At 49.8% G+C, this 11,214-nt stretch overlaps 1 protein-coding gene across 1 annotated transcript; it reads right to left on the bottom strand.

Annotated features, from left to right (window-relative positions):
* Positions 1–1,259: 1,259 nt before the first annotated feature.
* On the bottom strand, positions 1,260–11,013 carry GTF2F1 (general transcription factor IIF subunit 1). Its single transcript, XM_080917000.1, has 14 exons — positions 10,918–11,013; positions 10,664–10,819; positions 10,531–10,577; positions 9,462–9,534; positions 7,529–7,722; positions 6,808–6,978; positions 4,854–5,038; positions 2,584–2,737; positions 2,433–2,494; positions 2,233–2,352; positions 2,036–2,109; positions 1,826–1,964; positions 1,644–1,734; positions 1,260–1,554 (listed from the first exon to the last, which is right to left on the bottom strand). The coding sequence occupies exons 2-14, from the start codon at positions 10,673–10,675 to the stop codon at positions 1,350–1,352; spliced, it is 1,527 nt and encodes a 508-aa protein (XP_080773126.1). The 5' UTR covers positions 10,676–10,819; positions 10,918–11,013; the 3' UTR covers positions 1,260–1,349.
* Positions 11,014–11,214: the final 201 nt, after the last annotated feature.

Consider the following 11,214-nt stretch of genomic DNA (forward strand, 5'->3'; position numbering starts at 1 on the left):
GCACATGCTGCACAAGACAGACACACACACAGAGAAGATATCTTTAAAAAGACAAGGTTTGGAGTTTGTAGAATGCTTGCTGAGCATCAACAAAGTGGCTGTGGCTCCATCGAAGGTACGGCATAGACTGGCATGATACCAAGTGTCTGTCGACTCGGCACTGGGGAGGCTGCGGAAGGAGGATCGCCAGTTCAAGGCCAGCTGAGCTACTTGAGACCCTTTCTCATAAAGGAAAACAAACAGCTTTTAAAAGTCACTTGAACTGGGTTCCCTTGACAGCAAGGCTTTGCCCTTAAACACAGGTGCACCCTGTGTCCTAGGGTGGATGGCACCTTAGACCCTGGCTCAAAGGGCCAGCAGCCGGGCAGGGATGTTCAGTGAGCATGGACATTCCTAAGGACCAGCCCCTTTTTCAGGCATTCCCAATCAACCAGGGGTGGTGGGACTGAGTTTGCACTGCTGTCAGCTGCTCGAGAGAGGAAGCCCTCCCTTCACCGAGGTTTCGCAGGGCCCAGCTTTCAAGGTAGCAGCTGAGGCCAATCAGCCCTGTCACTACCCAGGAATGTAAAGCACTCTCCCCAAGCAACGCCTGGCTGGCCTGGACAAGATATATCTCTGGGCCTGTCAGGAGATAAGGGGGACCCCAGGAATGTCACTTGGAAAACAGCATCTAGGTGCCAACACCAGGAATAGGTTGGATCACAGAAATCATTAAAGGACGCGCCCAAGCTTAGTACTGCACACTAAAGGTGGGCTGGGCTGTATTTGGGGAAAATGACTGTCATCCTAGCATTTGGGAAACTGAGTTCCAGGCTAGCCTGGGCTACACTGCAAGACTTTCTCAAAAGGCAAAGTAAAAGCCATGCACTTCAGTGGTACATGCCTATCATCCCAAACTCCAGAGGTAAAGGTGGGAGGATCCTCAGCTACAACAGTAATAGAGGACTAGGGATGGGGTAGCAGGTCTGAGTCCCAGTATCTCGTCACCTGAGCTACAACCCAAACCTACACTCCTGGAGGACTGTTGGAAGCTGAGCATTTCCAAATGCATGCCACCATAAGCCCACACAACACACACTGATCCAAAGTAGGGACTAGGACATAATGGCTCAGGATTGGAGCCCCTGCCTGCCTAGAGTCCCCCAATGAGGGGCTGTGGGTGTAGCCAGGGGAGAGGTAAGGTGAAAGTAAACAGGTGAAGATTGCACAGGGGACAGGTCCTGGCGATGGACTGAGCTCAGTGGGCGGGAAGGCTGTGTTCTATAAGAATGGAGGCTCAGATGCCTCGAGGCTCCAGGAGGGCAGGGTGGCAGTGATGACTCGCACTCTGCGCATGCTCTTTATTGGCATCACTCTTTGAGGGAGAAGTGCATCTTATCACCGATCATCTTGCGCTCAGGGTTGAGGCGCTTGAGGATCTGCGCCAGCACGTTCACTGTCTGCTCGCTGCTCAGCCCTGTCTTCTTGGTCTGGAACTTCTTTAGCAGGTCCTTTGTGGTCATGGGCTTTCGGGTCAGGTATCGGCGCACAGCTTCCTCTGTCACCTGGACGTCACTGTGGGAGGGGAAGAGAGGGAGGCTGGGGTCATACGAGAGTCCCTTTAGCCCAATCCTACGTATGGTCCTGCTCCTGTCTGAACGTACCCGCTGCTGGGTGTGGACTTCCCAGACAGGCTCTGGGGACCTGTGTCCATCCGAAGGCGCTTGGCTGCTGGAGTCTCATTTGCCCGCTTCCCTGGTGGAGAGAGTAATGTCAGGTCCAGGTGGGCTCAGATCGGGGACACCAAGTGTGCAGAAGGATGGGACAGGCTTTTCTGGGCACTCACCCTGCTCCAGCTTGCTGGCCGCAGCCCGCAGGGTAGAAGAGGTACTTGCTGCTTCTGTACTGGGAGTTCCTGGACGACTAGTGCCCTTTGAACTTCCCCCTGATGGCTTCCGCTCTCTCTTGGGGGGTGTCTTCTTCTTCTGCAGAGATTGGGGTGTGAGTCTGAAGGCTCAGACTGTCATCCCCTTAAGCCCTGAGAGCGCTGACTTACCGCCATGAAAAGTGCAGAGGAGGCCTCGCTGTCAATGTCGCTCTCTTCTGAGCTGTCAGAGTCATCACTGCTGTCTGCATAGGACATAGATCAAAAGCAGAGACCCTAGCCAAAGCCTGCCACCACCGGTGCGCAGGTGTCCAAAGAACAGCAGGACACTGGTCATCATCACCCCCAGCCTTGCACGCCTCACCCACCTTTCCTGCGTTTCTTCTCTTGTGGGGTAGGGACCTTCTTCTCCTCCTCCTCCTCCTTGTCCTCCTCGGGGGGCTTCTCCTCCTCGCTCTCCTCACTGCTCTCGCTCTGCTCATCGACACCTGCGACACAGGTCACAGGTGTGAGAAGCAGCAGCTGCTGGGCGAATGCCCACTCCCTGGCTGGTCCCCAGGGGACCTACCCTTGGGGCCGTCCTCCTGCTGGGGCACTTTGGGCTTGCCCTCTGTCTCATCCGGAGAGCTGCTGTAGGGCAGAGAAGGGGGAACCATGAACTTGGGTGACCACAGGCCTGCCCTGCCCCTGCTTCACCTCTGCCTCACCCCCTGCCTCACCTGGAGCCGTCAGACATGTAGTCTACCTCCTGGCCCTCAAAGTCCCCATCATCACTGTCCTCAAAGGCTTCATCATCTGAGCCCTTCTTCTTTTTCTTCTTCCTGCCAGCCTTGGTCACTGGGGTCTTTTTCTTAGCCTTGGAGGCTCTGCTGCCTGTAAAAGGAAGTAAAATATAGGAGGGGCTCAGACTGGATGAGCCCAGATCTTTGTGCACTGCTGGGCAGGGGCTCCACTCAATCCCCAGCCCCACTCACTGGGAGATTCTAGGCAGGGACTATACCCACAGGCAGCAGTCCCCATCTAGCCAGGAAACCCTGACACCTGATGCCACATGCATCATTATACTCAAGCAGTGACAGGGAAGACAGCAGTTCACATAGCATCTGAAGCCTTTATGATATAAAGTATCTGAGCAAGCAGCTCTATGGGGACGCGTAGCTGATTCAGTCACCAGGAGAAAATGGGAAAGAAATCAAGAACTTTGTCCTGGCTAGTCTTATGTCAACCTGACACAAGTTCACAGTTATCAGGGAGGAGAGAGCCTCAGTTGAGAAAACCTCTCCATAAGATCAGGCTGTAGGCAAGCTTGTAAGCTATGTTTTTTAATTAGTGACTGATGTGGGAGGGCCCAGCCCACTGTGGGTGGTCCCATCCCTAGACTGGTGGGCTTGGGTTCTATAAGAAATCAGGCTTGCAAGCCATGAGGAGCAAGCCAGCAAACACCTCCCTTCATGACCTCTGCAGCAGCTCCTGTCTCCAGATTCCTGCCCTGCTTGAGTTCCTGTCCAGTCCTTCTGTGTTGGACTAAGATGCAGAAGTGGAAGGCGAATAAATCCTGTTCCCCCCAACTTGCTTTGGTCTCATCATGGCAATTGTAACCCTAAGACAGATCTGAAATTATTCCAAGTCATCATGGTGATGGCTGTCTAGCTCTACAGAGAAAACACACATGTAATTACTTCTGATATGAAGCCTTGATTTGTAGTCCAGCCTTACCCTAAATTAATTTTCCTGCATCAGCTTCTTCATTTTTTTTAAAAAAAATTTATTTATTTATTTTGTATATATGAGTACGCTATCAGACACACCAGAAGGGGGCATCAGATCCCATTACAGATGGTTGTGAGCCACCATGTGATTGCTGGGAATTGAACTCAGGACCTCTGCAAGAACAGACAGTGCTCTTAACTGCTGAGCCATCTCCCCAGTCCACTGCATCAGCTTCTTGAGTACTAGGGTCACAGACCTGGTGCCACCTTTAGCCAGCTTTCTGAGGATTCTTACTGCTACTGAATTGCCGTCTAAATAGCACATAAATAGAAAGTGTCCCTCAGGCAAAGGAGGGACAGAGGAAGGAGAGCGTGACCTTAAATAGTACATAAATATAAAGTGTCCCACAGGCAGGGGGGGGGGACACAGAGAAACCTCAGGCAAGAGAGGGACAGAGGTAGAGGAGAGCATGTAACCCAGGCCTGTGCTTCTCAACCTTCCTAATGCTGGGTGGGACCCTTTAACATAGTTCTTCATGTTGTGGTAGCCCCCAACCATAAAATTATTTTTGGTGCTCTTCATAAGTGTACTTTTGCTACTGTTATGAATTGTAATGTAAATATCTAATATACAAGTTATCTGATATGTGACCCCTGTGACCCAAAGGGGATTCTAGGCATGAGCTCCACTCCTAACCACATTCCCAACACCTACTCATGTTGTTGTGTGGAGTTTGGGGAGTTTCTGCTTGTTTTTGTTTTTATAGACAGGGTTTCTTTGTCTGTCTATGGCTGTTCTGGACATACTCTATAGACCGACTACCTTGAATTCAGAGATCCACCACCCTTGACCTCCAGCTGCTGGGATTAAAGGTGTGTGCTATCACCATCTTGCTTTTTCATTTTTCAAAGCTAGGGCTGGAATTCTCTTGCCTCAGACCGGAGTTCTGGATCACAGCAAGCACACCATGTCTTTTCATGTGCTATATCTTGACAGGGAGGGTCACCCAGGTTGAGCCAATTCTTAGAGAAAGTAGAAGGGTTACCTTCCTGTGCAAGTACCTCAGCTCACTGTCCTCACCTCCTCCACCAGTACTGACATCCAAAAAAGCCTATACCTGTAACCAGCCAGGCCCATGTGACCTGCAGCACAGCAACCTTGAAACATTTAAACAAACTGATCCCATGGGAATTCTGTAAAGGTGCCATTCACTTCCTGAGCTTCCCAGGTGGTGTTAACTCAATATGGCCTTGTCTCTGCTACCCCTGGGCCCACTCACCCTCTTCTCCACTGGCATCACTGGCGTCAGAGGACATTTCCAGGTCATCCTCCAAGTCATGAATGCGAAGTTCACTAGGTTTCTTGCGGCTGCGCTTCTCCTTCTCCTCCTCATCTTCATCCTGGTCCTGGTCCTTGAGCCGCCGCTGCTGCATGATACTGAAGTGGTTCAGGACCTTGTTCCTCCTGCACAAGGGGACACATGACTAAGTACTTTGTGTGGCAGGGGTGGTGAGGAGTAGGGAACAGCAAAGAGCTGCTTGGGCAAGGAGGATGGTGGATAATGAATGGGACACTCAGATGGGCATGATAGGGTAGCCTCATTAAGACAGGCACTCTGTACAGAGGTTAGAGGAGAAAGACCCTGCAGGATGTTGACCTGAGCCCCATGGCACAACCTGCAACAGAAGAAAGGGCAGGGCAGGGCAGGGCAGGCAGCCTGGGTCACTTCACACTCCACAAATCTTCTAACAATATAGGCTGAGCCCTGAGGTGACCTCAGGCCCATGTGCACATTAGCTCCTCCAGACTCAGGGTCTGTTCCAGGTAGATCCAGCCTTCACAGTGGCTAGCTAAATAATTTTTTGGGTTTTTTGTGAGGGGGATTTGGTTGGTTGGTATTTGTTGTTGTTGTTTGTTTTTTGTGAGACAGGATCTCTCTATTGTCCTGGCCACCGTAGACCTCACTCTGTAGAACAGGCTGGCCTTGCACTCACAAATCCTCATGCCTCTGCATCCTGGAGTGCTGGGGTTAAAGATGTGCACCATCAGCCTTGGCCCAATGAAAATTCCTTAAAACAGGATTTCATTATGTGACTTAACTGGGCTGGAACTTGGAATATACACCAGTCCTCAAACTCAGAGATCCTGTTGCCTGTGCACCAAAGTGCTGAGATAAAAGGCATATACCAGGGCTGGAGAGATGGCTCAGTGGTTAAGAGCACTGACTGCTCTTCCGGAGGTCCTGAGTCCAATTCCCAGCAACCACATGGTGGCTCACAACCATCTGTAATGGGATCTGATGCCCCCTTCTGGTGTGTCTGAAGACCGCTATGGTGTATTTATATGTAATAAATAAGTCTTTAAAAAAATAGCATGTACTATTTTCTGGCAAGTTCTGGAGTGTTTTGAAACCAAATCTTGTATAACCAAAACTGGCCTCAATCTTAATACAACAAAAGATGGACCTGACCTCCTGATCCTCCTGCTTCTACCATCCGTGTGCTAAGGTACCAGGTATGCACATACACTACCCCCATAGTTAATTTATCTCAAGGATTAGAGAAGACAAGGAGCATCCATGGACCTATGCATGCCCAGAACAAAACTAAACATAACAAGAGGAGCTGCTTTTGACATTTCTCTCAGAAAAAGATTTATTTATTAATTTTTATTTATATATGTACACTGTAGCTGTATTGATACACCAGAAGGGGGCATCAGATCCCATTACAGATGGTTGTGAGCCCCCATGTGGTTGCTAGAATTTGAACTCAGAACCTCTGGAAGAGCAGTCAGTGCTCTTAACCATTGAGCCATTCTCAAGCCCTTGCTTTTGACATTTCAATCCCAGCCCCTTGAGAAACTGCACTGGCCCAGGCTTGTAGGAAGCACAAAGCAAACCCACCAACCACATAAATTCCAACAACCCTCTCTGAGCAGAGGTCCCCTCCTCAGCAGGTGTACAAGACATCTTACACTGTATATCCCAGTCTCTCTATCCCAGCTTCCTGGCACCTGTCTTTCTGTCTCTACCTCCCAGGCTAAAACTGAGGCAGCTGCCATTAGGAGGTGCCTCCCTGAACCCCCAGGCTGTGCCTATCTGTGGTACTAGCCTTCACTTAGCTCCCAGGCCAAAGACTCAAGCATGTGAGACAGGTCTGCCCAAGCAAGCACTGAGCAGACAGCTGCCAGCTCCAAGGGTGTACACATTGTAACAACCACTTTTGGCTCACCTCTCCCATTCTTCTTCTGCTTCCTCAGCAGTGAGTGTGCGGTGTCGGGCCAACGGTGTGAAATTGTACCAGTTCTGCACAGGGAAGGCCTCAAAGGCACCATCGGCACACTGTGTGAAGATGTAGTAGGCCGTGTTCTCTGTTACCCCGCCTTTCTTTATGCCCTTGAACCTGTGAAGAGCCTAGGTTAGGTCAGGGTCCCACCCACAGGGCCTGCCTGCACTCCATGCAGCTCCTCTACAGTACCCATATTTGGGCTCCTTAGGGAATGACTAGGACAGAGGCATGACTACCATCTCATTAGCCCAAACATTACCTTGCCACCTGGTGGCCATCATCCTCACAGCTGCTGCCAGATTTTGGGCCATGTTGCACTGTGTATCCTGCTCCCAGCCTATAACCCACCATGGCTACCCAGGGTCCTACACCATATAGGCACCAGCTATCAGTTCATGGGATAACTATGCACAGGGCACTCGTCACTGGCTTTATCAGACTCCGCCTTCTTTGCAATGGAGTATCCTCTCCCAAGTGATCCCAAGTGTCCATGCCCTATCTCCAGGCCACACTCAGGCTAACAGTATCCAGGTGATTAAACTTTGATAAGGGAGGTAGTCCTGGGACCCCCATCCTGTTGGGAATAGACTTGAGAAAGATGCCTCTAAAGTATGCATGTGTAAGGGACGAAGTCTGGACCCTTCCCACCATCAGCACCACTCACTTCCTCCCTGATTTGCCATTGACACGGAGTAGCCAGGGCTGGTCCTCAGGCCGAAACTCCTTTAGAACGATGCCGTACTTCTTCCGGCGCGCCTCCTCCCTCAGCTTACGGTTGAATTCACTGCCTGCACCAGACTCTGGCATCTCCTCTTCCTGGTAGATCTTCTTGTTGCTCAGATCTCGCTCTAGCCGTGCCTGGGGGAGAAGCAGGAATGCTCTTCTCCCTCCCTGTGCTGGGCTTCATGTGCTCCCAGCAGACTCTCCATGTGGCATGAAGGCCAGGGCTGTGAACACCTGTTCTCTCTGCCCAGGAGAGGGCTGTGGAGACGGTTCAGCCTTGCAAGCATAAGGATCAGGAATTCAGACCCCCAGTACCCACAAAGCTGGACATGGCAGTATGCATCTGAGATCCCAGTAGAGAGGTGTAGACAGGAGGATCCCTGGAACCCACGGTTCAGCAAGCCCCAGGTTCAGCTAGATACTCAGACTCAAAACTGAAAAAGCTAAAGGACAGTACTTGCTGCCAAGCCTGAGGCTTGAGTTCAAGCCCCGGAACCACCTGTCAGGTGAGAACTGACTCCAGCAGTCTTCTCCGATCTCCGAACTGTATCCCTCACACATCTGTGGCCCAACAGATGTCATTGAAATAATAAGGTGGAGAATGGCTATGGAAGATACCTGATGCATGTGCGCGAGTGTGTGCGCACACTCGAGAACACACACACACACACACACACACACACACACACACTGTTCACAGGGAATGTGGGACTTTTAAGAGTAAACCAGCCTGGTCCATGAGATCACGCTGACAGGTACAGAGATGAATAGTGACCACCCGAGGAAGGCTCAGGAACAACCCAGACAATATGGAGATAGTGACATTTTAAAATGGCACCCAGAATAGTGGATAGTTTGAAACTTTGGCCTTTAAATTTTTTTATTAGTATTATCTAGAGATTTCTGTTATGTAGCCCAGGCTGGCTTCAAACTTATGATCCTCCTGTCTCTACCTCCCTGGTGCTGGGATTACAGTACCCATGGCTGTACCCATCTTGTGGTGTGGTTTTATCCTTTGGAGACAGGGTCTCACTATATAGTCAGTCTGCTCTGACACTCACTATGCAGATCAGGCTGGCCTTGAAGTCAGAGACCCACTGACTCTGCTGCCCAAGAACTGGCATTAAAGGTATGTGTCACTTGGGCTGGAGAGACGGCTCAGTCATTAAGAGCACTGACTGCTCTTCCAGAGGTCCTGAGATCAATTCCCAGCAACCACATGGTGGCTCACAACCTCTGTAATGTAACGGGATCTGGTGTGTCTGGAGACAGGTACAGAATACTCGTATACATACATTAAGAAAAAAAAAGGTATGTGCCACTATGGCCAGCTTTATCTTAAAAACAAAAACTCCAAACTTCTTAAAATATATTTGTTTTCCTGGAGGTTGTACATGACATGGCCTGCCTCTTGTGAGGCCTGAGGACACACTTGGAGCCACTTCTTTGCTTACTGAGTCAACTTTTTAAGACATGGCCTATGTATTCTGGGCTTCACTCAAGCTATGTAGCCAAGGATGGCCTTCAGTTTGAGATCTTACCCCTCTCCCACGCTGGGAGAACAGGCATGTGCCACTATACCCAGTATATATGGCGCTGGTGGTCCAACTTAGCTTCCTATATGCTAGGCCGGTGCTCTGTCAACCGAACCATATTCTCAGGCATGCTTTTTCTTTTCTTTGAGATAGGCTTTATGTAGCACAGGCTGGTCTAAAACACCCAGTCTTTCTGCCTCGGCCATCAAATGACTGGAATCACAAGTTGGCTGGAACTGCATGCAGGTGTGGACACCATTGTTTCAGTAAAGTTATTCCTGTAGAGTCACCAGCCCAGGGGTAGGTCTCTGCCCCAGCCACCCAGAATCACACACTTACCTGGTTCCAGGTAGCAAAGTTGACTTTATCAGCTGCATTAAAAGCCATTATATTGTATCTTTTGGTTGTGTTCCTGGAATGGGCAAGAAAGTATTCAATCTATTGGTTATTCAGTCAACAATCTATGATTTACACCCTTGGCTAGAGGTAATTCTGGGAACTCATAAAAACTCCAGAACAGTGGTTCTCAACCTTCCTAAAGTTATGATCCTCTAATACAGCTCTTCAAGCTGTAGTGACCCAACCACAAAATTATTTTTGTTGTTAGTTCATAACTGTAAATATCTATTTTCTGATAGTCTTAGGCAACCCACAGGTTGAGAACCAATGCTCCAGTTTTGTTTTGTTTTCTTTTTTTAAGGAATCAAGATCGTCTCATCCAACCCCACCAGATAAGATTCATGGGCCCCAAGCACTCTTAGAGCACATACATATACACATATACAAACATTCATACATAGATAACTATAAATAAATGTTAAAAAAAAAAAAAAAAAAAAAAAAAAAAACAAAGGTGTAGAGAACCACTATGTAGAGAGGAGGGCACTCAGCAAGGGATAGAGGTGGGTGGGTATTAGTGGGTTCAAAGCCAGCCTGGTCAAACCAGCTAGACTACATAGTAGGACTCTTGTCTTCAAAATAAACAAAAAATAAAAGGAGGCTGGGTATGGCTCAGTGGTGGAATGCTTGCCTAGCACATACCCACCTAAGATAAAGTTAGAAATTGAGGGACATGGCACTTGGCACAGAAAACAGGATGTGTATCACCTGTGACCAGTTTGGAATTTCGTTTTATTTTGAGACAGGTCTTCACTGGCTGGTCTGGAACTCACTATATAGACCTGGCTGACTGCGAACTCAAAGAAATTCTCTTGCTTCTGCTTCCCTCCCAAGTGCTGAAATTAAAGGCAGCCATCATGTCTGGCCTGACCAGTCTGAAACAGGGCAAAGTCACCGACCCTGACATTAACTAACAAGGTGTAACTATGTCTTGGACGCAGCAGCAGGGCCAAGTGTGGCAGGGGAACACAAGGCCGAGGTTATAAAGTGTGGGTGGAGGGAGACTTACTTAGGGACTCGGACGACGTACTCGGTGACATTCTGGCTGCTGGAGCCCTGCAAGAGAGCAGAGGTCTGTAAGGCGAGGAGAGGGCACGGGATCTGTCTTGCGATACCTCCATCCCCACCTCATTCATACTCACGAGGGCCGCCATGGCCGTTGCTCAAGCTGCACCAGGTCGGCCAGACCTGGATGGTCTTTGTTGTGTCCCTTGGTCCCAGGGAAGGCACCTTTCTTGATTGTCACGTTAATGTGATCCTGTGCTTTGGACTTCCAAACCCTTCAGTCTCCGAGAATGCTGGAAGATGAGAAAAAAGAGACCTAATACTCTGCGCACGCGTCACAGCCTGACCCGGAAGTAGAACTGCAACACCGAGACCAGAGCTACCGCTGTACCTAGCTATGTGTTTCCCAGCTTCTGAGAAAAATAAAGCGGCCTTCTGACGGTGTTCTCAGCACGGATAATTGAACCACGTGTGGACACGTTCCGTCGTGACGTCTAACGCAGGCAACATGGAGCATCCTGGGTAGGGTGGGATGAGTCTTCTGATGGGCGGGTCCTCGGTACTTTTGCGCAAGCGTAAATGTGTCCAAGAAGCGGGAGCGGAGGCCGCGTTGCCTAGGCAACCGAGGCCCGCTCTGTGGAGAGTCTTTCCCGGCTCTTCTGGGGTGGGTCTGAGATTCCGTTTTCTT

This window comes from Micromys minutus, assembly GCF_963924665.1.
Source record: "Micromys minutus genome assembly, chromosome: 5".
Classification (NCBI taxonomy): Eukaryota; Metazoa; Chordata; class Mammalia; order Rodentia; family Muridae; genus Micromys; species Micromys minutus.

Excerpts from the sequence above, each read along its gene's own strand:
- GTF2F1 (XM_080917000.1), bottom strand. Across the intron at positions 2,738-4,853 it reads TGATGCCAGTGGAGAAGAGG|GCAGCAGAGCCTCCAAGGCT; the intron begins GTGAGTGGGCCC and ends TTCCTTTTACAG. Across the intron at positions 2,353-2,432 it reads GCAGGAGGACGGCCCCAAGG|GTGTCGATGAGCAGAGCGAG; the intron begins GTAGGTCCCCTG and ends CCTGTGTCGCAG.